This window comes from Pituophis catenifer, unplaced genomic scaffold (assembly GCF_029215685.1).
Source record: "Pituophis catenifer annectens isolate HBS135680 unplaced genomic scaffold, rPitCat1.0.hap2 SCAF_14, whole genome shotgun sequence".
In the NCBI taxonomy this organism is placed as follows: Eukaryota; Metazoa; Chordata; class Lepidosauria; order Squamata; family Colubridae; genus Pituophis; species Pituophis catenifer.
This window is the reverse complement of record NW_027256894.1, coordinates 2,415,532-2,440,262: the sequence shown is the minus strand read 5'-3', so window position 1 is coordinate 2,440,262 and position 24,731 is coordinate 2,415,532. Positions and strand designations below refer to the sequence as shown.

Here is a 24,731-nt window from a genome sequence, read left to right as displayed (position 1 = left end):
AAAACAAATGTAGGTACTGTGATGATAAAAGGGGGTCTACCCTATCTGATAACCAAAGAAAGATGGTTACATAACATTGATTCAAATATGGAAGATTGTATTGAAGCAGATGATGAAAATGTCAGTAACAGTGACAATGATGAATGTAAAATAACTCATGATAACAAAAATACACACAATGAGAAGAAACCAAAAATAGGTAAACCAATTCATGATGAGTGTGCTCACATCTTACATAGGAAGTTAGGACATGCAAGCTTTCCCGTAGTACAAAAAATGACTGAACACGCAGAAGGTGTCAAAATAAAAAATTGTGAAAATTATTTGGAATGCTCAGTATGTAAATCCACCAAACTAAAAACCAGTCCCAGACCAAAAAAATCTAACAGATCAACTAACAATATTTTTGATTTGGTACATATGGACTTAGTTGGTCCATTAACTCCATCAATTACCTATAGAAAACGTTACTTCCTAACAATAGTGGATGATTACAGTCGCTATGGTTTTGTTTACACATTAAAGCACAAGGATGAAACCTTTCAGAAATTTAAGGAATTCTACAAACGCATAGAAACACAGCATAATATCAGAATAAAACAAATTATGACAGATAGGGGATGTGAATTCATGTCTAAAGAATTCTCCCAATGGTTAAAGGATAGAGGGATGCTACATTTCACGTCCAATCCATTTTCTGCATTTCAAAATGGGATTGCAGAGAGAAAGAATTCCACACTACAAACCATGATTAGATGCACATTAGAGGATGCTGGTTTAGGCAAACAATTTTGGTCAGAAGCCTTACATTATTCAAATTACACTCAAAATAGAACATGGTCCAGTATTGTGAATAAGACACCATATGAGGTGATGTACAATAGAAAACCCAAATTAGCACACATGCACATATTTGGAGTTACTGCAGACGTACACATACCTAAACAATTGAGAAGAAAGGGAGAAAACGTATCCAGGAGATTAAGATTCATGGGATACGAAACTGGAACCAAAGGGTACAGATTCATTGATAATAATAACAAATTTATAGTATCCAGAACAGCTGTGTTCCATGAGCAGGCCAATTGGTCTAAATTGCACCTTAATGAAATATTTCCTAATAAAAGCAAAGATAATATATCTTGCGAGGAAGGAACAACAGAAAATCAAAATATTAACAAAAGTAAGAACAAAACCAAAACTTGGACAAATAGTCAGCATAAAATAAAGACAGACACATTAACAAAAAAGGAAGCCAGATATTTGCATGACAACCATAGCAAACCTGAAAGAAATATTAGAAACAATAGAAACCAAATACCAAATAAATACAAAGATTACATAATGCATATGGATGGAGAACAAATAACACCTAATACATATGAGGAAGTATTGAAACTTCCCCGTGAAGAAAGAGAAAAATGGGAACTAGCTATGGAAAAAGAGATGGAAAGTTTACAAGAATTAAATGTATTTACACCTGCGATCGCACCTAAGGATAAAACAATTATAGGTACCAGGTGGATTTATAAAATTAAGAATTTGGAAGGAGGTAATACCTTATACAAGGCCAGACTAGTTGCACAAGGTTATGCACAAAAATATCCAGAAGACTATACTGACACTTATTCACCAACAGTGAGAACAGAGAGTGTCAAAACAGCTCTTGTAGTAGCATCTGCACTCAATCTGGACGTGTTTCAATATGACATACAGACTGCATACTTACACGCAAAATTAGATAAGGAAATATATGTAAGAGCACCACACAGTCAATACACTAATAAGAACGAAATTTGGTTATTAAATAAGAGTTTGTACGGATTGAAGCAATCTGGCAAAAGATGGTACGATTGTTTGGTAAAAGTACTTAAGACCATGGATTTCAACGCCACCACTGCTGATAACTGTTTCTTTGTAAAAAAGAGTAATGATCATATTGAATTTGTATTAATTTATGTGGATGATATTTTATATATTGGAAAGCATAAAGAGAGCAGGGAAATCTTTGTAAATAAGTTAAACGAACATTTCTCATTGAAATCACTAGGTAGAGTGAATAAATACCTTGGTGTACAAATTAACAAAACTAAAAGGGGATTCAAACTTACTCAGAAAGATAAAATTATTGAACTCCTAAACAAATGTAACTTAAATAATGCCAAAACATGTGACACACCTATGCAAACTGATTTTCTTAGAAACACTGATGAATCTTCCCCTGAGTTTAAAGACAACACATTTTACAGATCAGTTATAGGTTCACTCCTTTATATATCTAATTGGACTAGGCCAGATATTGCATTACCTCTCAATTTATTGTCAAGATATGTTAGCAAACCAACCTTGTATCATTGGGAAGCTGTCAAAAGAATTTTAAGATATCTGAAAAGTACATTAGATTTTTGTTTAATATTGGAACCAAATAATGACAAAGAACCAAAAATTACTTGTTATGCTGATGCAGATTGGGCTGGTGATACATCATGCAGAAAGAGTACCTCTGGTTATGTTTTTCTATTGAACGATTGTCCAGTTTACTGGTATACTGGTAAACAAGAACTGGTAGCCACTTCTACCACAGAAGCGGAATATGTTTGCTTGTCTAAAGCTGCAAATAACCTTGTATGGTTCAATGATTTGATCACAGATGTTTGGAAGAAACCTACTTTACCATTTATTATGCATGAAGACAATAAAGCGGCCATTGAAATATCTAGATCCGATGCAATTGGACAAAGGTCCAGGCATATTGATATAAAATTTAAGCACGTGAGACAACTATCTCAAGACGGATTCATCAAAGCAATACATTGTGATACTTCTGAACAATTAGCTGATATATTAACAAAACCCTTACCTTCTAAACAACACAAATATTTAACTTCTAAATTATATGTATTATATTGTCCTGAATCTGAATGTAACTGGTGTTGTATAACGAACCGGCATTTAGAGGGGGATTTGTCAGATGTAAATGCCTTATTCTCTAATGTGTAAATAATGTATATATGGAACATCAGGGGTTAACTTATTCTTTGGACTTTAATGTATTCATAATTTACCACTCCCATTCCTGGCTCCACCCCTTGTATATATAAGGAGCCATCCTCCCCATTTTCCTTGCTTCTATCTTGAATATTCAGCGAATATAGAATGCCTATTATGAATAAAGAGAGATATATTTAAATCTCTAACTTCTATTATCTTTATTGAGTCTGATCCTGAAAATATTGCAACACTCACATTACACAAACTCAGAGAGACTCCCTTTTTAAAATTGCTTTGGGGCATAAGCATTCTGGGCTGTATATTCTTTAATCTTATTCTAATCACTGCCTTGTCTTAGTATTTCTCAGTAGCAAAATAGATTGCAGTGCACATTAGTGTTGTCTATAATGTTTAATTTGCTTAGAGTTACCTCACTGCCTTGGGCATTAGGATTTGGGAGATAATATGCATGATTGTTTTCGCTGTCTGCTTATGATGTGTTTGAATCAGAATGTGTCCATGATCTGCCACATCTGGATTAAACTGTTAAGCTCCATCATTGCCCAATTCCATGCCTGCCTAAGAACACCTCCGTTTACATCTGAACAGAACCTGGAGAGTAGGCTTACCGAGCAAACTCTATTCCAAAGGCTGTCCGGGTTTCAGTGCCCCCTCTCTGCTCGATGTGTTTGGCAGCTTCTACCACATCCTTTACAGACCTATAATCATTTAGGTGAAATTCATGGACAGCATCCTCTCCATACTGGACAACTCCAACCTTGTGAAAACATTGCAAATTATTGGGGTGAAAAGCTTCTTTCGTGAATGAGCCTATAGAATACATTACAAGCAAATCCCACTTCTGAACACCTTTCTTATCTGTTTGTCTGTCTTGTATTACTTTAATCCAAGAAACTGCCACTCAATTCGGGTCAAGTGTCCTTTGAGTGATATGCTTAGCAGTGTTTCTCAACCTTGGAAGCTTGAAGATGGGTGGACTTCAACTCCCAGAATCCCCCAGCCAGCAGCGCTGGCTGTGGGATTCTGGGAGTTGAAGTCCACCCATCTTCAAGCTTCCAAGGTTGAGAAACACTGGCCTAGAGGTATGTTCTCTGAAAGAGAAAGAGCCAGGATAAGAGATAGAGAACTTAACTGGAATTAGTTTAATTTAAAAATAATGTAATTTAAATACTATGGTCACATGTCATATTTTAATAGTGTCCCTTTTTGTCATATTAACATTATAATTGGATGGCAATTTTTGAACAGTTGTTTTGTAGGTCACACTCTGCCTGGGATCTCAGTTGTACCATCCAGCTTTATATCCAGCAGGATAACTGTCAGTTTTCCATATGATCATATATATGTCTACTCGGAAAATAGTCCCATTAAGTTGACTTTCCATAAAAATGTGTGGATTCAGCAGCATTCAAAGGTTGTGTGTATGTATGTGTGTTGTATCCAAGTCAATCTAACAAAGCAGCACTGAATCAAATTAAGTTCCAAACATCTGAGAAGGATGGATATTGTGGGGGGGAGGGCATAATGCTGCTATTGTCATTTTGATGTTGGCCATCATTGCTGTGGATGCCTGTGTGTGGATTACAATTTACCCTTTGCAAACAATGCCCTAGATGCATCACAACTAATTTGTTACAAATTACAAACCCATTTTTCTAGGGTTTTTTTCCCCCACAGCAATCAACAGATGAGTGGTAATTTTCCATTTTCTGACAAGAAAACTTTATTTTCATTTTGCAGTGCTTTGGATTCAATGGCCAAAATATCGTTTGGAATGTGCAAAGTTCTTAAAGCAGCTGTGCCTTTTCCTGGGTTCATATGGCAGCCCTCTGCCACTGCTGTGTAAGAGCTAGAAAAAGAGATGGCTATTTTGCTTTGCTTGCATCCTACTTTCATTATTTTTTACAAACAACTCAAAGCATATCCAACATATCCAACGCACTTTCTTCCTCCTATTTTCCCCACAAGAAGAACCCCGCCTGTACATCGCCCTGAGTCCTTCGGGAGAAGGGCGGTATAGAAATGTAATAAAATAAATAAATAAGTAAATAAATAAACCCCGTGGGATGAGTTGGGCTGAAAGAGTATGACTAGCCCAAAGCCAAACGGCTGGCTTTCATGGTGAGAATTCTCCGTTTCCCACTTTCTAGCCTGGACCCTTAACCACTAGACCAACTTTAAGGAGCTGCAGGCAGGTTCTAATGACTGGGTGCTTCACAGCACCTTTTGCCTTCAAATCCAAACGCAGCCCAGTCTACTATTTATGAGTTGGTAATTTCCCAATAAAGTTAGCTGAAGTCATTTGAATCTCATTCCAAAGAAGTGAATCAAGGTTATAATGTCCAGCCAACACTGGCAATCTCTGCTCCAAAATATGACCACAAGTCAAAAAGCCAGTCCTATGTGAGCACTGAGAGACTGCTAATTATGCTTTAAAAATAAATAGTGCCAATTTATTCTTGAAGCAAATGGACAAGAGAGACATATACCAGCCAAAGAAAGCTATGAAATGAAGTGCAGGATGGGCTGATAAGAGCAAAATCACCCACGCATGTTTTGTCACCTGTATTTGGCCAGGTCCGATGTAAAATTTCTTCAAGATTCTTATCAGGAAATTTTGAACTTCTGCCCAGGGGTAGATACTGTTAGATCCATCCAGTACTATAATTATATCCATGTATGTCTGGCATTCTGCAACCAGATAGACAAAGACCATTAAGGGATATTGGCTACCAAAAAGAAATGGAATAGGCTGCCAATTCCTTTCCCCCTGGAACAAAGGAATCTTGGAGCAAACGCCAACCTTTCCTTCTTCTACACTGAAATTGCATCGCTCCAATTCTCCCTTGGGTCTATTGTGTTTCTCCTCTATGTCATTATTAATTCAACAATACCAGACATTTAACACCACAGTAGTATGTCTGACCACTGAAAGCCCCCTTGAATTGGATACCGCTTCTTTCTAAGTAAGTGTCTCCAACAGAGCTAAGCCACTTTTCCAGATCCAAGGGCCGCACTATGAACTTTTGGTGCTGTGATGGTCCATGCAAAAAAAAAAATGGATTTATCGAAATGTAAATTTAAATAAATTTACAATAGTTTACAATGATTGCATACAATTAAATGTCTGTTCCTCAAGTTTAAAATTACACTGGGGTAACAGTTTTTGGAAGGATGTTGGAGGTTGTATACAAAGCTTTTTAGCAGCTAGATATAGCTCCGAGGCTTACAAACACACATCATTGATGTGGCTTTCATGGCTAAGGTGAAATTAGAACTCATGGTCTCAGAATGAGCTAAGACTTGCAACAAATGCCAAAGATAATAGAACATAGAACCCAGAATAACAGGGTTAGAAGGGACCTTGGAGGTCTTCTAGTCCAATCCTCTGTTCAAGCAGAAGACCCTATTCCATTCCAGACAAATGGTTGTCCAACCTCTTCTTAAAAACCTCCAATGAGAAGCACCCAAAACTTTTGAAGGCAAGCCATTCCATTGATCAATTGTTCCCACTGTGAAGAAATTTCTCCTTAATTTTAAATTGGATCTCCTTTTAATAATCTTCCACCCATTACTTCTTGTCTTGCTCTCAGGTCCTTTGGAGAAGAGGTTGACCCACTCAGCCAATCAAATATTTGAAAATTATGATATGCTATCATGTTAATCCTAGTCCTTCTCTTCGTTAGACTAGATATACCTAGTTCCTGCAACCATTCATCATCTGGTTGCAGGAACTAGGTTTAGCCTCCAGACCCCTTAATAAAAAAAGTTTCTTTCAATATGTAAAAAGCAACAAAAGTCAAGGAAATGATTGGTCCACTAAATGGAAGATGGCAAGGAGGTGATGGACAGCAGGGGAAAGCAGAACTACTAAATTAATTCTTGGCATCTGTCTTTACACAAAAGGAAAAACCCAGACCAACCTATTAAAAGGCATGTCAAGTCTAGAGAAGAGAAGAACTAGGGGTGATATGGTAGCAGCCTTCCAGAAAATGAGAGGCTGTTACAGAGAAGCCGTGGTCAACCTATTCTCCAAAGGACCTGAGAGCAAGACAAGAAATAATGATGAATATTATTAAAGTGAGAATTAAGGCGTCTGAGAATTAAGAATTAGAATAATTAATCAATAGAATGGTTTGCCTCCAGAAGTCGTGGGTTCACTGGAAGTTTTCAAGAAGAGACTGGGTGACCATTTGTCCAGAATGATATAGGGTGTCCTGCTCTAGCAGGGGTTGCATTAAAAGACCTACAAGATCCCTTCCAATCTCTTCTTCTATGATTCTATGATACTCCACACACAGCCGAGCAATAGTATCCTCTTTGAATAACTGACAAGACATTAAGAATAAGTAGCAATAGGAATAGTGCTTAGACTTATATACCACTCTAAGACATTTACAAATTTCAGTGTATTGCCTCCAACGACCTGGCTCCTCATTTTACAGGCCATGGAAGGATGGCAGGCTGAGTCAACCTTGAGCAGGTCAGGATTGAATTCCTGGCAGTGGGCAGTGTTAGCTTGCAATTCTGCATTCTAACCACTGTACCACCATGGCTCTTGTATTGAAAACTAAAGTCAAACATGGCAATGAATGAAGTGCATAATAGCTGCTAGGGGAAAACAATTCTGTAGCATCCCACTTCCCTCTCTTGCTGTGAGAGGGAGCATGTGATTATTTTGCTTAATGATTAATCTAGGGCTGCCCCAAACAGTGAAAGAGGGTCAGAAAAACATGAGCTGTTTGAGGGCGCTGCAGCTTCTGATCAAGAATTAACCCTTTGAAATTCTCCAACAAATGTGTGGGCCTAGAAATAAATAGGTGGAACATTTATCTGAATTTTCCAGGGGATAGGAGAAATTCTGCAACTATTTTCTAGGAACTCTCGCTTGGAGATTAGTGTAGAACTTTGACCAAAAAAAGCCCCTTGAGGAACTTCTCTCGAATGCTTTTTCCTGGGATTGAATGGAAGAGTGTGGAGCCAGGGAGTCTGCAGAGAATATGTGACACAAAAGGCAAAATATTCTCATAAATCCCATTAGTACAGCGATTAAGTGCAAGGACATCAAACACATTTTTCTTTCCTCAGATTGAGTGAGGATTGGTAGAATTCTCTGAGGGACATTGCCAAGAACTGTCTCCTGACCATTTGTTTTCTTCATTTTGCTTCTTCACAGGAAAGCACGGATCAAAAACATGCCTCCTTGCTGTCTGGGAGTAGAGTGCCCCCCCCCCCCCCCGCTGCCCATTAGGAAGCCTTTTACCTACCGTCAGCACAAAATTCCCATTGGACAGACCTCTCTTCAAGAACAGACTTATTTCTTTCCCCTAAGACAGTGATTCTAAATCCCCATGCGGCGAGCAAGGGAGGGAAGGAGGAAGTGGGGGGTGGGGGGGAGAGAAAACGTAATAGGTTGATCTTCCTACTCTGGAGAGCTGGAGCCACTGACTTGGAGTATCTGAAGTTGGAGTTCACTCTGGAGCACATGCCTGTGGTGTAATAGGAACTTCCGCACTCATGAGACCACAGAGGGCTGCAAGCCTGTGTCAGAAGGAAGAAAACAATGACATATTAGGAAAAGTTTTCAGTTGCCTGGATGATTTCTGTGGAAGTTGGGGCATTTCTCCACGAGCAGATTGATTGCTGCTTGATGTTTGTCGAGGTGAAAGGAAATCAGAGTCAGCTATGGGAAACAGAATCTCTACGTAGGAAGGTAGCCCTCTCGGACATGGCAATTTCTAAGCATGGTGGCCAATCAAATGATAGACGAATGAAGGGGTGGCAACCACTACGGGCACCAGACATTTGTTTGGTACCCTCTTAGTTCCCCATCTGTTTGGTTGAAATTTTAAAAGATTGTTTTTATGGAATAACACAATGAAAAGGGAAGGTGACAATGCCAAGTAAAGCATCAGCCGCCAGCATAACTTATTTCTAAGAATGCCTTTGGCCTCCCAAAGGATTCAGTGCATTTTCATAAAATCTGGAGGGACTGCATTCCAGGACTTTGTCTGGAAGAGGTAGGGAGCATTTGGGGCACTTAGGGATGTGGTGAGATGCCACCAGAGCACTTTGCCTTCTGGAAGGTTGCACCAAGGGGCAACTTATGTGAATAGACAAGTCTCCAACCCCAGGTATGAAGTCATAACCTGTTCTCAATTTCTGTGTTTTCTCCTCTATTCAGAATTTTACCATCTGGTGTCTTGATCATCCATATCTTTTTATACCTGAGGAGAATTACAAATAGCAATAGCAGTAGCACTTAGACTTTTATACCGCTTCACGGTGTTTTACAGCCCTCTGTAAGCGGTTTACACAGTCAGCATATTGTCCCCAACAATCTGGATCCTCATTTTACCGACCTCAGAAGGATGGAAGGCTGAGTCAACCTTGAGCCAGTGAGACTCGAACTGCCAGCAGCTGGCAGTCAGCAGAAGTAGCCTGCAGTACTGCACTCTAACCACTGCGCCACCACAGCCACCAAATAAGCCTGATCTACCTGTCAAGGGGATAGTATAAATTATTAAGGGAAATCACTTGAAGCAGAAAATTTTAGCAACCTGTCTTCTAATCTTGGGCAATCATGCAGAAAAATAATCACAAGAATTGGGTGTAGCTGGTCTAGTGTAAGGAAGGACTAGGGGTGCCGTGATAGCAGTGTTCCAATATTTGAGGGGCTGCCTCAAAAAAGAGGGAGGTCAACCTCTTCTCCAAAGCACCTGAAGGCAGGACAAGAAACAATGACTGGAAACTAACCAAGGAGAGAAGCAACCTAGAACTAAGGAGACACTTCCTAACAGTGGGAACAATTAACCAGTGGAACGGCTTTGCCTCCAGAAGTTGTGGGTGCTCCATTTGTCTGAAATGGTATTGGGTCTTCTGCTTGAACAAGACGTTGGACTAGAAGATCTTCAAGGTCCTTCCATTCTTTTATTCTGTTAATTTTCGAATTAACCCAGTAACTGCAGTCTGAGGCAGCTATCTTATTCTGCCTAATAGGAGACTGAACGGTGGGCTCCAGGTCAGAAACCACTGAAGATAATTCCAGCAAAAAGAGTATTTGTAAATTGTTCACAAATAATTTCTTACCAAAAAGCTGTTGTCTTTGGGGTTGGTAGTTAAGCTGAGACCCAGGCGCATGTTATCCTTTCGTTCCGACACATTGGAAAGAGTTACTCTTCCTTGGGAAAAAAGTGTCAGAGTCAAGACATGCTGTGGGAAAATGTCACAGCCCTTGAAGACAGAGCCTGGTGTCTCCTCATCACCACTATCATCATTATCTTTTCTCCTTGACAACTGTAACACTTTCTCCCCATTGACCTTACATCCAGTTGACTAGGCACCATCTGTTCCAAAACCTCTTGGGCCTACAGATCCAGTCTCAGCTAAAATACTAGGAATCGTATTTCAGTAATACATAGCGGTTAATATTATAAACCCAGGCTCTTCAGATGGATAAATTTCTCCTTCTGGCTTACAAGTTCTGCTCACTTGTTTAAGAAAAAGGTTGGTGAGGTGAACATACTTCACTATGTTCAGCTCACCAACTTTTAATAATAGATAATAAACAACATCTACTTTGAGATGACTTGAGTTTTGTATGTAAATATAAACCTTTCTTTGCGTAGCTTCTAATGCTTTCAGAGCAATACCCAGAGACAATAAGCTCAGCCCTTCCATTCCATAGCTTTACCTAGATTGAGCTTGGAACATGTGCTGTTGGTCTTGCCATTCACTGAACACTTGTAGACATCTCCCGTTTTCTGGGGCCCATTGATCTCATATGGAGCTCCTACCACTAGCCTGGAAAAGAAAACAAAAGCTGTAAATTTCTGGCCTTTGGGGAACATTAATTCAGGATAACAACTGAGAAATTCTCTCTCCACCAAATGCTTAGAAATGGTTTGTTCTGTCCATGCAAGGAGGCTGTCCTTTGCTCCAGTGAGTTGTTTCTTGATGCAAACCATTATTTGTCTTCTTAAATGTAAAGGTTCCCCTTGCATATATGTGCTAGTTGTTCCCAACTCTAGGGGGCGGTGCTCATCTCTGTTTCAAAGCCGAAGAGCCAGTGCTGTTCGAAGACGTCTCCGTGGTCATGTGGCCGGCATGACTAAAGGCGACCAAAGGCGCACAGAACGCTGTTACCTTCCCATCAAAGGTGGTCCCTATTTTTCTACTTGCATTTTTTACGTGCTTTCAAACTGCTAGGTTGGCAGAAGCTGGGACAAGGAACGGGAACTCACCCCATTATGCGGCGCTAGGGATTCGAACCGCTGAACTGCCGACCTTCCGATTGACAAGCTCAGCGTCTTAGCCACTGAGCCAACACGTCCCCTTTGTCTTCTTAGCCCCCTGCAAAGTCATCAATATAGGAAAGTGGTGTGCTATTTCTCACCATTTGGGGATGGGAAACATAAAAAGATGTGGTTTGAGCCTGAATGTAGATTTTACATAGTTTAAAAAGGAAAGGAAAACATCCCTATCCCTTCCCAGAGATCTAGCGAAAGAATACTCTCGGCTGTACCTACATGACCCTGACTTTTTTCTTCTTCCTTGCATCCTCACTGTGGCCTGAGCTCCAAAGAAAATGTTAACCTCTCCGTCCAGCTACCAAAAGATTGCCTATTCCTGTGCTAGAACAAAATAGAAAAAGCCGCAACATGAAACAACAGGCTACTACATCTTGTCCCCTTCTTGACCCGGCATCTGGATGCTGATACAGACCCTTATGTGCTCGCCAGCATCTTCTGGGCTGATTGAGGCTGCTGGTTGGGAAATATTTGCCAGCAGAGGTGCAGAGGAGATGGCTTCTCGGCACTCAGGCATGTTCAATGAACAAGCTGATCTGACTTTAGCAGCTCCCCAAAACAGTCGGGAACCAGAAAGAAATCTAAACAAAGTCTCATTCCTTTTGGAGCAAAAATATTTTTTCCAATCATCCAAATCAAATGCTGGCAGGAATCAGAACTCTGATTTCATGCTGGCCCATTTTAACGGAAGAAGAATTGCAGTAAACGATAACACTTGGTGCTATTTTTGAAAGTTACATTTATTCTCTGCCCCCCCCTTCCACAAGACCATTAGTTTTGCCCTACCCCCAAGCCCTCAGGAGCTGCCAGCAGCAACACCAAGAGCCCACAAGCAGAACGCGAAGGTTTGTGAATGTGGGAAACCACCTACTCTGATGTACAGAGGACTGCAGCTAATTCCTCTGGAGCAGCAGCTGACCTGATTAACCTCTGAAGTTAATTGGTTGCTTGGCTCCACGACTAAAGACCGTTAGAAGCCCACCACATTGGAAGAATTGCCTGTGGAAGGCCCTGAAGTAATATACTGTATAGCCTTTTAGATCAGGTCTCCTTGAGCTTTGACTTTCTCTTTCTAATTCAGAAGGTAGCAGTATCCAGGAAACATGTAGAGGAGGCTATCTCACTTTGGAAATGGACCTATTTCCCAGTCTGGCAAGGTCACTTTGATTCACAAACAGGGACCTTGGAGGTGGAAATACTGATTTGTCTGGAAGAGCCCCATAAATGCATATATAAAGATTTCTGACTCAGGGTACTATTCTCTGCATTTAAACAAATAGTATCAGGGCTGTCTCAGCTTGGGCATTTAGGAAAGAAAGACCCTCTCATCTCAATTTGTAGTAAAAGGTATACTTTTACTAAAGCCAGATGGTTACAGCGTAAGCAAGCCAGATCTGAATATTCCCACATAAACCCAGTGATTTTTCCCTTCTCCCGAGCCCTCCCCCCCCGGTCATTTTGTTAATGTCCCATGGTATTCAAAGTAGGTGTTTTGGTAACAGTTCTAAAGTTTGGTCGTTCAACCGTTGGTTCTTGCCTCGGGATGGCACCTCTGATTCCTGTCATCTCCCCTCCCTATATTCCCCTGCTTCCTCCCCGCAAGATGCCATCAAAGCGAAGCCTTACATTTCACCCTAACTTTCTGCCCTATAGGTTTGTTAGTATTTAAAGTGCCACAAGACTTTTTTTTTTAAAAAAAAATAACATTGTGTCTTCTAGAAAATGTTAACAAATCAACTTTAATGCCATTCTCCCCCACACCAACATTATTGGTTTGGTTTTGCAAAGTGAACCCAAATGTTTTAATAGTTCAGCTGCCATGCCTCTTAAAAACTTCTTGGAACAGTAAATACCATTGAGACATCTGAAGCAACTCATTTCAGTATTTACCATTAAAATATTTGGGAAAATATTTCTGCAGCTGCCAGGTTTCCATGCAGTTCAGTGGCCACAGATTATTAACAATTTAAAATTCAACCTACTGGGGAGAAAAGAATCCCTACTCCTTAAGGTGAAAAAAATATACTTCAGGATTCTGTCACATTTGTTGTCTTCACTGATGTGACTTTTTATTTCCTCTACATCTTTGAGCCTTTTCGTAAATGACTCTTAGATGAGGGGATGAGCTCATCCACTTTGCGGATGACACCAAGCTGAGGGGAATTACGAACACTTTGGAAGATAGACTCAAGAAGGATCTTGGCAGACTTGAGTTCTGGGTTCTATCCAACAAGATGCAGTTCAGTGGTGAGAAAAGTGAGATCCTACACATAGGCAGGAAAAACCAAGTGTGCAGGCACAGAATAGGCTGCACCTGGCTCAACATTCATGCCTGTGAGAGGGATATAGGTGTCCTGGTGGATCACTGCTTGAGTATGAGCCCCTTAATGAAGAGAAGACTCAGGGAACACATGATAGCAGCCTTCCAGTACTTGAGGGGCAGCCACAGGAAAGAGAGGCACCAAAGACAGGAAGCAATGGGACTTTTAGCCCTATGACCATAGGACCCTGTAAGGAAGAAGAGCCAGGGTGACTTTTGGTTGCCACTAACTAAAGAGATGCATTTGATCTCAGTTCACTAGCATCAATGCTGCATTTTCTAAACATTACATGGTTTATGAACATAAGAAATGTCCTGTTGGATCAGGTTGTTGGTCTATCAGGAAAGGAATGTCAGGGAGAGTCAAAAAGTTAAGATGGAAACTACAACATTGTGATTGAAATCTAGCAGGAAGTAAATAGCCTTGAAGAAAACTCCCGAAGTAAACTCCAATTGACCTAATGAATTGGTACAACTACTTTAGTCTGTAATTGGTTGTTCTCCACGGTAAAAGAGTGTCTATATAAGTTGCAAGTGGAAGGAACATTCTTCAAGAAGAAATATGTGCATTTTTATAACCATCCCCAGCTATTCTTTATGAATAACATGAAAACTAGTCAAATGAATATGTATATTGGAAAACCATATATGTATTGTTTTTATGCCCTTTTTTAAGGGCTTTTTTAAGCCCTTTTTCCTTACTGGAGAATTGCTGGATAATCATCTTTTATGTTATAAAGATGTACCTTGTTAATTATCTCCAGTTTGTTGGTTGTTTTACTTGGGGCTGAATTGGGACAAATGTGATTCTTGGGGTGATATTTTATTATCACAGTTTTATGCACTATTGATGGATGAAAAATAATTGGATATCCATGTGACTATAACAGGGTAGATGACTGAAACTCTAGAGCAGAGGTGGGGAACTATGGACTTTTTATGACTTGTGGATTTTAACTCCCAGAATTCCTGAGCCAGCCATGCTGGGGGTTAAAATCCTCAAGTCATAAAAGGGCCCTAGATCCCATCCCTGCTCCAGAAGGACAACCAACATTTTGTTGGTTGTACTTGTTAAGCCCTCTAGCCAGAAACTGCCTTGAGATTTAAACTAACTATGGAAAATATTGGTTGATTGTTATATCAAAAATATATTATTGAGAGCTGAATGCAAAACAAAATTTAGCTTTAATGTATGCTGATTAGTGTACATTTAAAGTGATAATAAAGATTCTATTCTATTCTATTCTATTCTATTCTATTCTATTCTATTCTATTCTAATATGTTGCTTGTAGCAAAGCAGTTTGTTGCTTTATCTAGGGAGGTATACTGACCAGGTTATCCGCTTCAAAAGAGGAAATTAAAAGGAAATTAAACCAACAGAAATAAAAGCATGCCTGCATTCCATCAGCATGTGTTTTAATCTACTTTATTTGATGGTTATTCTACACTGAATCAGCTGCCCACTGATAAAATTATTTGGGAAACAGCTATAATTTTTAAAAATTGCATTTCCAGAAGAAGAAAAAAAGATTCCAGTGTCTTATTATTTGGGGGGGGGGGCAGTGGTAGGATTCAAATAATTTAACAGCCGGTTCTCTGCCCTAATGATTTCTTCCAACAACCAGTTCACCAAACTGCTCAGAAAGTTAACAACCGGTTCTCCTGAAGTGGTGCGAACTGGCTGAATCCCACTACTGGGGGAATAGCAATATTTGTGGCATGAAGTAGGCAGGAAAAGTAACAAAGGATCAGGCCTTTGCAATCGATGGTACACTTAATCTCCAGCTGAGACTCAGCACCGCTAATAGGTTCAGGATGAATCTGGTGAAACAGCCTAGTATTTGGAATGTGAATTATGATTAGATCAAGAGGAACATTTAAATAATTGGAAAAAGAGAAAGGTGTAACTTACAGCTTAAATTGATAATGATTTGATAATGATAGATATCTCCAAAATCCACAGATGATTCAGCTGAAGAGATGCATATTCTGGATGTCTATGATTTGGTAATTGTCATATCTTTCAATAGATCAGAATTAGAAGAATACCTATATCCCAATAATAGGTATTGATGCTCAGTTTTCCTCCCTCACCATACAGTAAAGATTATACATTGGCTGCTGTACTTTACTGTTTGCAATTTTGCCCCACATCCATTTAAAATCTGAATGTATTTATCTTCCAGTTAGCAATACACTTGAAGGTAATAATTTTCCTTCAACAGGCAATCACTATCAAAATGAGATCCTTGCCAGCATGAGAAATGGCAGATAAAACACTGCAGAGTGGCAATTACATTTATGCCCAAAATTTTACAGGCATGTGCACCTTAGGAAGTAAAAAGATATGTGTCTTTACTTGGAAGAAAAACATTGTGATGCAATGGCCTGGGGGATCAAGGAGCCGCAGGTTCCTCCCTTGCTCATTTGACCCAATCCCCTTCTCTAGTAGGAGTTGGAGGAAGAGGAGGAGAATGAGTGTGACTCCCCTTTCATTTGTGCAACTTAGAGTTACTAGAGAAAATGTGGAATACAAACGTAATACTATATAAAACAGGGATATGAAATAATGCAGCAAAATTTTAAAGACTGAAGAATTCCAGTTAAATGTTAACACTTTATCTAGAGGAATAGCTGGAATTGAAGACCTAATAGTCCTTCATGTTGAAAGGTATTATTGATGTATACATGCACACACTCACACAAATACTAATAAAAATACATGAACAGAGACAAAAAGTGACATTCTTTAGAGGGGTGTTGTAAGGAGAAAGCCAGAGTAGAGTATCATGTTTTGCTGTATTTGCAGGAAGTACATTAGGGATAGATCATCTTCATTTCATTCCCTTAAAAGTTCCGAGCTTTAAAAATACAAGGGAAGTGCAGAAAATTTTAACTCTTTATTTCCACCTTGTATGTCGTTAGGATTTTTGGCAGATCTACCTTAACTAGATATCCTTACCAGTAGGATATATGAATTAGTAGTTTACTTATTTCATTCCAAATAGCCATACAAATACTATTTAAAAACCTGTAGCAAACACTATGAGTACAATATTACTGTATTGTAATATTGTATTGTATTGTAATATTATTGTACTGTACTGTATTGTAATATTATTGTGCAACGCCAGGTCTGTAGTAAATAAAGCCCCCCTCATTTGTGATCTTATTCAGGAAGGGGGAGCGGACCTGGCGGGTATTACGGAGACCTGGTTGGGCCCGGAGGGAGGGGTCCCTCTGGTAGAAATGTGCCCACCAGGCTTCCACACATTCCATCAGCCGAGGTCACAGGGGAGGGGTGGGGGAGTAGCGGTTGTTATTAGAGAAGGCCTTAGGCCGAGGGAGGCCACTGTCCCTCAGACTGCCGGCTGTGAGTCTCTCCTTGTGAAGTGGGGTCATGGGGTTCAGATGGGTTTGCTGATCACGTACCTGGCTCCCTGCCACGTGGCAGCAGCTCTGCCCGAGCTTCTCAACATTATCGCCGCGGTGGTGGTTGATACCCCCAGACTTATGGTCATGGGGGATTTCAACCTGCCATCCGTGGGTGAGGCATCTGAGGCGGCTCGGGAGTTCATGGCTTCCATGACGGCTATGGACCTAACCCAGTTAATTCATGGCCCTACACATGCGGGGGGAAACACGCTGGACTTGGTTTTTGTCTCTGGACAGTGGCTGAGTGATCTCGAGATAGGGAATATAGTCATCGAGCCCTTGTCATGGTCGGATCACTCTCTCCTTTGCCTTGACCTTCGAACTGCTGCACCCCGCCGCAGGGAGGCGGAACCGACAAGATGGTACCGCCCCAGGCGCCTGATGGAACCTGACAGGTTCCAGATGGAGCTTGGGCCAATCCCCGAGGTTCTGGCTCATGCCTCGACTGGAGACCTAGTGGCCGCCTGGGATAGGGCAGCCACTGGAGCTCTGGATCGAGTCATGCCTTTGCGGCCTCTGACCCGGTGCCAATCTCACCTGGCTCCTTGGTTCACCGAGGAGCTAAGGGAGATGAAGCGCCAGAAAAGATGCCTAGAGAGTAGTTGGAGGGCCAGTCGTGCTGAATCTGACCGGACACTGGTAAGATCTCATATTAAGAATTACCTAGTGGCGATAAAAGCAGCAAAGTGTACTCATTTTGCTGCTCTTATTGCGTCATCAGATAACCGCCCAGCCGCCCTGTTTAGGGTGACCCGCTCCCTGCTCCACCAGGAAGCGCGGGAGGACCCCTTGGAGGGAAGAGCCGAGGATTTTGTTCAGTATCTGCATGACAAAATCACTCAGATTCAGGAAGATCTGGACTCCGACTGGGTAGATCCAGCGGGAATGACGGAGGCAGGTCCTGAGAATGTTATCTGGGATGAGTTTGATCCTGTGACCCCTGAGGAGGTGGACAGAATGCGACCACATGTTTGTTGGACCCGTGCTCCTCCTGGTTAGTGCTGGCTTCCCGGGAGGTGACGCGAGGCTGGCTCCAGGGGATTATAAATGCTTCATTGGGCGAGAGTGTCTTTCCCGCCGCCTTGAAAGAGGCGGTGGTGAGACCTCTCCTCAAGAAGCCTCCCCTGGACCCGGCAGTATTGGCTAACTATCGTCCAGTCTCCAACCTTCGCTTTGTGGCGAAGTTTGTTGAGAGTGTGGTTGCACAACAGCTCCCCCAGTACCTGGATGAAACAACGTATCTAGATCCGTTCCAGTCGGGCTTCAGGCCTGGGTACAGCACGGAAATGGCATTGGTCGCATTGGTGGATGATCTCTGGAGGGCTCGGGGCAGGGGGTGCTCCTCTGTCCTGGTCCTGTTAGATCTCTCAGCGGTTTTTGATACCATCGACCATGGTATCATGCTGCACCGGTTGGAAGAGTTGGGGGTGGGAGGCACCGTACTACTGTGGGTCTCCTCCTTTCTCTCCGACCAGTCGCAGTCTGTGTTGACGGGGGGGCAGAGGTCGACCACAAGGCCCCTTATATGTGGGGTGCCACAAGGATCAGTCCTCTTGCCCCTTTTGTTCAACATTTATGTAAAGCCGCTGGGCGAGATCATCCATGGTTTCGGGGTGGAGTACCATCAGTACACTGACAACACCCAGATGTACATCTCCACTCCAGACCACCCCAACGATGCCCTTGAAGTGATGTCCCGGTGCCCGGAGGCCGTACGGATCTGGATGGGGAGAAACAGGCTCAGGCTCAACCCATCCAAGACTGAGTGGCTGTGGTTTCCGATGTCCTGATATACTCAGCTGGTGCCATCGCTCCACCGACCAGTACGCTCCCATAGAGAGGGGCTCCTCCGGGTACCGTCGGCCAAACAATGTCGACTGGCAGCCCCCAGGGGGAGAGCCTTCTCTGTGGGGGCACCTACTATCTGGAACGAGCTCCCCCTGGAGATACGGAGGATCCCGGATCTGCGTACCTTCCGTCATGCGCTCAAGACTTTCCTATTTCATCAAGCCAGCCTGACCTAAATCCTTCCCCTTTTAAATGGAAATTTTAAATCTGGTTTTAAATTATTGGGGTTTTAAATTTGTTCAGCCAAATTATTTAATTCGTTTTAATCTATTTTAAATTTTGTATTTATATGTTTTATTCTATGGCTGTTCACCGCCCTGAGTCCTTCGGGAGTAGGGTGGTATACAAATTCAATAAAATAAATAAAATAAATAAATTACTGGCAGGACAATATATCAATACTAGGCAAGTCACACTCTAACAATCACCCCATCCCTATTGCCCATCTCAAGGGGTCTAGAACAGGGGCTCCAACTTCCCAAACCCTGAGCTGCAGACTATTACCAGATTGTGGCCCGGTAGAAACCAGGCTGCAGGAGAGATGGGCAAGTGCACACACATGAAGGCCGGGTGCGCCTACCGCTCACACAAATGGAGTTATGCAGGTGCGCATGTTCCTGCCACTCACACACACCTGTGCCAGGCTAGGCTGTCAAGATGGAAAGGTCTAGAACAACACCCCATGGCTGTGCTCATCACTGCTGACTTGCCCTGGCCGACTCACCCCGGTCCAATCATTGTGGGATAACTCAATGCAAGACAACTGTACTATTATCTGCCACTGTTTATTTGACATTAATTTTTATCATTCACAGTTCATTTTGTCCCTCCTTTAGCATCCTTTCTTTAATGATTCTAGTCCCCCATTTCTTCAATATTAGAGTAACTCTTGTATTTCTCAAATCACCTAGTTCCTTTTATTACGAAGAAGTGGGGGAACAGAATCATCATTAGGCTGCTAAAGGAGGGACAAAATGAACTGTGAATGATATAAACTAAAATAGTTGAAGAAGCAGTGGCAGATAACAGTAGAGTTACCTCGTGTTGAGTTATCCTGCGCTGAATTGTCGCAAGGCGAATTGTCCTACGTAAGTTGGCTTGGGGCGAGAGCACCACAGTGAGTTGTCCTATTCCAATTTCCAAGATTATTTTTTTTTAAATCAGAAAAATGCAGAATGCATTGTCTTGTCATTACAGCTCTCCTCCTTCCTCCCCCTCCTCCCCACCCTCACCTTTCCTTTTCTCCAAAGCTCTTTCCATTTTCCATTGTTCAGGGCTTCTGCTCCAATTTCACACTGGAACTTTTAAAATATTTGAAGACAGGCTTGCTTATTTGGGAATAATGGAGTTTAAGGGAGGTTGTATCCAGGCAAATATCACAGGACTGCATCTCTGTACATCGGTTGCTGGGTATTAGCAAAAAAGCAGTTTATTTGGCTGGAAAATGTTATGGAGGATATTTTGGAGGTTTATAATAACTAGTTTGAAGAAGAAACTTGTCTGTCTTGCAGCCATTGATAAATTCAGAACATCTTGTCTAAGATCCCTGAACACCTAGAAAACCAGACCAATGTTAATAGGAAAATGTCTCAGCTGCCTCTTAGGTTCTAAGAAAAAAAAAAAATTAAAAAATCCTGCAAATAAAATACAGGGATCTGCTGAGGGTAGGGTGGTGATTCAAGATGTAGCCATGTCCATGTGATCAAAACTGTTCTTTTTTTAGTGCATAATAAGGATTTGAACATATGACTGCAGCCACCATCTGGGCTTTTTTGACCCCTCCCTCCTGGACACTGCTGAAGTAGAGTTGTTTAACAGCTGAACCAATGACAGAAGAAGCAATGTGAAGGAGCTTTGCTCCTTCACATTAGAGATGGAGCAGACACTTTTAGGGATGGTTTAATTGGGGCTCCTGTACAGAACAATGGTTGAAGAATTCTCCACCCACTCTCCACTTTCCAGTATTGTTCTGATACATTTTACATAGAGAAATCATATGAGTGAAGGAAGAGTGAAGGAACTATGGTTTGAACGAATGCATAACAACAGGAAGAAAACCGGATTTTTAAGGCATTGGCTGTATATATTACAGTAGTAAGTGCACCTTTGTAGTATAAAAACCATGGCTTGTCTGTTCCATACCTATAATGTCTTGTGCTCTCCTTATAAACAGAACAAATTGGGTCCTATGTGATTTAATAGTTTCTCCACTATTGTACTGATGTAATACTTTCTCCACTATTTCTCATACATGGAAGAATGTAAAAAAGGTTCTTCACAAAAAGTATAATTAGCTTGTGAAACTCATTGCCACATTTTATGTGGACTATTGTACCACAGTATCGTTTAAGTTCAAACATGAGTTTTTAATTGTTTCAAATTTTACAAGTGGAAATTTTCTGCCGGCCTCTCAGTTGGCAAAGGAATTTTCTACTGACAAAATTAAGTCTGGAAATATGTTTGTTTTTTCATCTGGAACTGCTTTAGGATGACTAAACCTGCCTACCCCCATCACAGTAGCTTTGTTCCAAAAAGAGTCAACTGCATGTTGGTGTTAAACGTATAACTGCTTTCAGCTTCCTTGTATTTGTGCTCAGAACGTCTAGCAAACGTTGGTGTGAAGCCAGCCATCCTTCCCACCCCCACCGGAACACAGTGCATTCAGTATCTAGCCAGCCAAGATGGATGGGGATAAATGACTAATTACTTTTACAGATCAACGCTGTGCAATTATTGCTGTAAATCTTCAAAGCAGATTTGATGCTGTCTCCCCTGAGGCCATTTCTTCCTTTCTTTCATGTTACTGTACAGTAGGACTGAGAACGTCATGTCTGCTCCTAGAAGTGTTATTACCTCAAGGACATGAAGGTCGGCTGCCAACTTCTCTGGCTCACATCCTCAGTGACAGTGGCAGGCATGGAAGCATGAGGCTTCTGGGTCCCGGCTGGGTCAGGCCCTCCTCAGAGTTCTGCCCTTCCACAAATTCAAATTGTATTTGTGAATAAAGGAAACAAATGAATATGTAGAAACACTTGGCAAAAAGAGTCTTAAAAGTAATCCTTGCCAGCTTAACTTTGCATCTTCCTCTGAGTTCCATCCAAAGGAGCAGCGGGGTCACAAATGTCTACCATCTCACACAACAGTAGAATCCAACCATTTGGAGAGGAGCTGAGGCCAGACAGCCTGGTTCAGAACAGCCTGTTTTCTTTTTTTTTTTTTTTTGCTATGGCACCAAGATCCGTGAATGCAGGGTTCCGGCCAGAATGAAAGAATTTACAATTACACAGTTACATGACAGATTATTATTATGGTTCATTGTAATGACTCCCCCCATACTTCCTCAGATACTTCTCTAGATGTCAGCTGGAGGAGGATGAACCAGTTCCTGGCACATTAAGAGCTGAGTTGATTGATGGCTCCAAGCAGCTGTCTGTGAGCGAGTTGGCTCAAACACAGCTGCAGCAGCACAACCCTGAGGCACCAGGTGGGGAAAGCATGCAGCTGCAGCCGGTCAGTGATGAGGAAGAGAAACTGCCTTCTGCACCTGATCCAAGAACATGCAGGGCAGATGAAAAGCAGGTGCAGAGAAGGTCAGCCAGATTACTCATGAGGAAGCCTCACCCTTCTTGATGGGCTGCACCGGAATATGGCTATTTAGCACAGCAGACAGATGAAGGCGCTGGGAACAAGGTGTTTGTTTCCTAGCTGTGTGTTCTCTGGTTCTGATTTACTTTGGATTAACACTGTGCCTTGACTTGGATCATGCCTTGGAAACTCTGGACTTTTCTTGCCTCGTGAACTCTCTTGTGTTGTGGTTTTAAGTTGGTTGAGAAACTTTCAAGTGCCTTGTGGACTCTTTGGCCATTGCTCTGTGGACTAGCATTGGTCTGCTTGTGGCTGGACTTAAATGGGACAGTTCTGGGTTTTTGGTGAAGGACATTTCTGGGGAACATTAATAAACTCAACTAAACCATAATTATGTGTGTGTGAGAGTGAGCAGGATGCACAGGCTGATGGGTCATATATGCATATATTTCTCAACTGAAATAGTGGATATGTGTATCAATGTTGGGGAAATAGGATATCCTGACTTTCCTCCTGCTTATCTCTGGATGGATCCCATCACTCAGTGAAATACATCAGCTTCTTTGGTGGCAGACTAGAATGGGTGGTTCCTATCCAGGAGCTGAATGGAACAGCTGCCAGATGTGCTTAGGGGTGCAGCTTGAGAGATGCCTGAGCTGGTTTGGTGGTCTCTTTGCTGGATTCTATGGGAGCTGTTTAGATGAAAGATGTGCCACCCTTCACCGACAAGACAGGTATCCTAACCGTCTTACAATGCATTGCTGTGGGGCCCAGCTTGGACTGCTTACCAGATGGCTGGAGACAGAGAAGCAGTGAGCTGTTGCTGGTAAAGGGGCAGATCTGGTTCATTCCTATGTTTTTGCGTCTTGCTCTTATTTTCATAGGTGGATCTTCTTGAGCTGCCTTGGGGAGAAAACTGAGAAAAGGATTCCGGAATGGTTTTCTTTAAACAATAGGAGACCCTAGAGCCCCCTGCCCAAATGCATAATGTGACAGAAGGAGAACATTATTAAATAATAACTGAATCTCTCTAGTGCAGCGGTTCTCAACCTGGGGGTTGCGACCCCTTTGGGGGTCGAATAGCCATTTCACAGGGGTCGCCAAAGCCCTCCCTCGCCCCCCCCCATGCCTTCACTCACCCTCACCCTCTGCCTCTGTTGGATTGCCCAGTCGCCGTTCACTAACCCTGCCCACTCCCACTCTATTGCTGCCTCCGGAGTCCCAGCTGATGGCTAGAGGGAAAAAAAACTTTAAATTCTTGCCGCGGGGCTTCAAAGAGCTAGCTGCAAAGAGGTAAATTCCTGGAGCAAATTTTTTTCCCCCTAGCTATGCTGAAAAGTGAAAGCAAAAGCAGGGTCTTTGCTGCAACGTGACAAAATGAGGAAGAGAGAGATTTCTTTTTCTTTTTCCTCACCAAAAAAGGTAGGTACAAAACTGCAAACAATGGGAAATTTAGGGCAAGAGGAGGTTCAAGATTTTAAAACACAAAAGAAAAAAAGCTCTATTTAACTAGTAATAATTGAGATACTATTAACTGTATATTGTGTTGAAAGCAGAAATGGTTAAGTTGTGGTTTGGAGGAATATATGGGGGAAATTATTTGGTTTATTATTATTGGTAAATATAATTAATTGATTTGTAAGAAATTGGATTGCATGGAAATAATTGGAATATTCATGTTCATATTGATTAATATACAAAAAAGATAAGCTATATAACTAATTGATTTATATTAAAATGTTGCATTTGTATTAAACAACTGTATTACATAATTAACCAATGTGAGGATGGATATAAAAATAGATGACAATGCAAAGGGGTATAATATAGAATAGAAGGGAAAAATTGAATTTGATTAAGATTAGAGATGAGGATGAAGGGTAATATTGTTTTTTTAAAAAAATAGATGAGGAATAAATATGGTAAAAAGGAAATATAGAAATTGTAAATTTAATTGAAATGACTAAATACTGTGTTGGAAGAAATATCCTTCTGGGTTCTGCTCCAAGTGGGGAAAAAGACACGGGAAACATGGAGACTGCTTGGAAAGATGTTTTAATGGTGGACAGGATCACATGGCTTGATGGGGCCCATTGTGTTAGTTTCTGTTGCTATTGTGTTGCAAATGTCCTTTGACAAAGGATTGACTTTCTGCCTCTGGCCCATTAACAAAGGGTGGGGGGCAGGAAGGTGGGAGCTGCTTTGTATGTAAAATATGCTT

The 24,731-nt window shown here is 41.5% G+C and overlaps 1 protein-coding gene across 1 annotated transcript in view; it reads right to left on the bottom strand.

The window, feature by feature from the left end:
* ITGA11 (integrin subunit alpha 11) overlaps nt 1–24,731 on the bottom strand; it is a 131,332-nt gene that overhangs the window by 61,790 nt on the left and 44,811 nt on the right. Inside the window, exons 4-8 of the mRNA XM_070953806.1 lie at nt 10,706–10,815; nt 10,102–10,193; nt 8,439–8,553; nt 5,576–5,703; nt 3,621–3,769 (exon numbers count right to left, since the gene is read on the bottom strand). Of these exons, the coding sequence (XP_070809907.1) occupies nt 3,621–3,769; nt 5,576–5,703; nt 8,439–8,553; nt 10,102–10,193; nt 10,706–10,815 (594 nt within the window). The remainder of the gene's footprint in view (nt 1–3,620; nt 3,770–5,575; nt 5,704–8,438; nt 8,554–10,101; nt 10,194–10,705; nt 10,816–24,731) is intronic.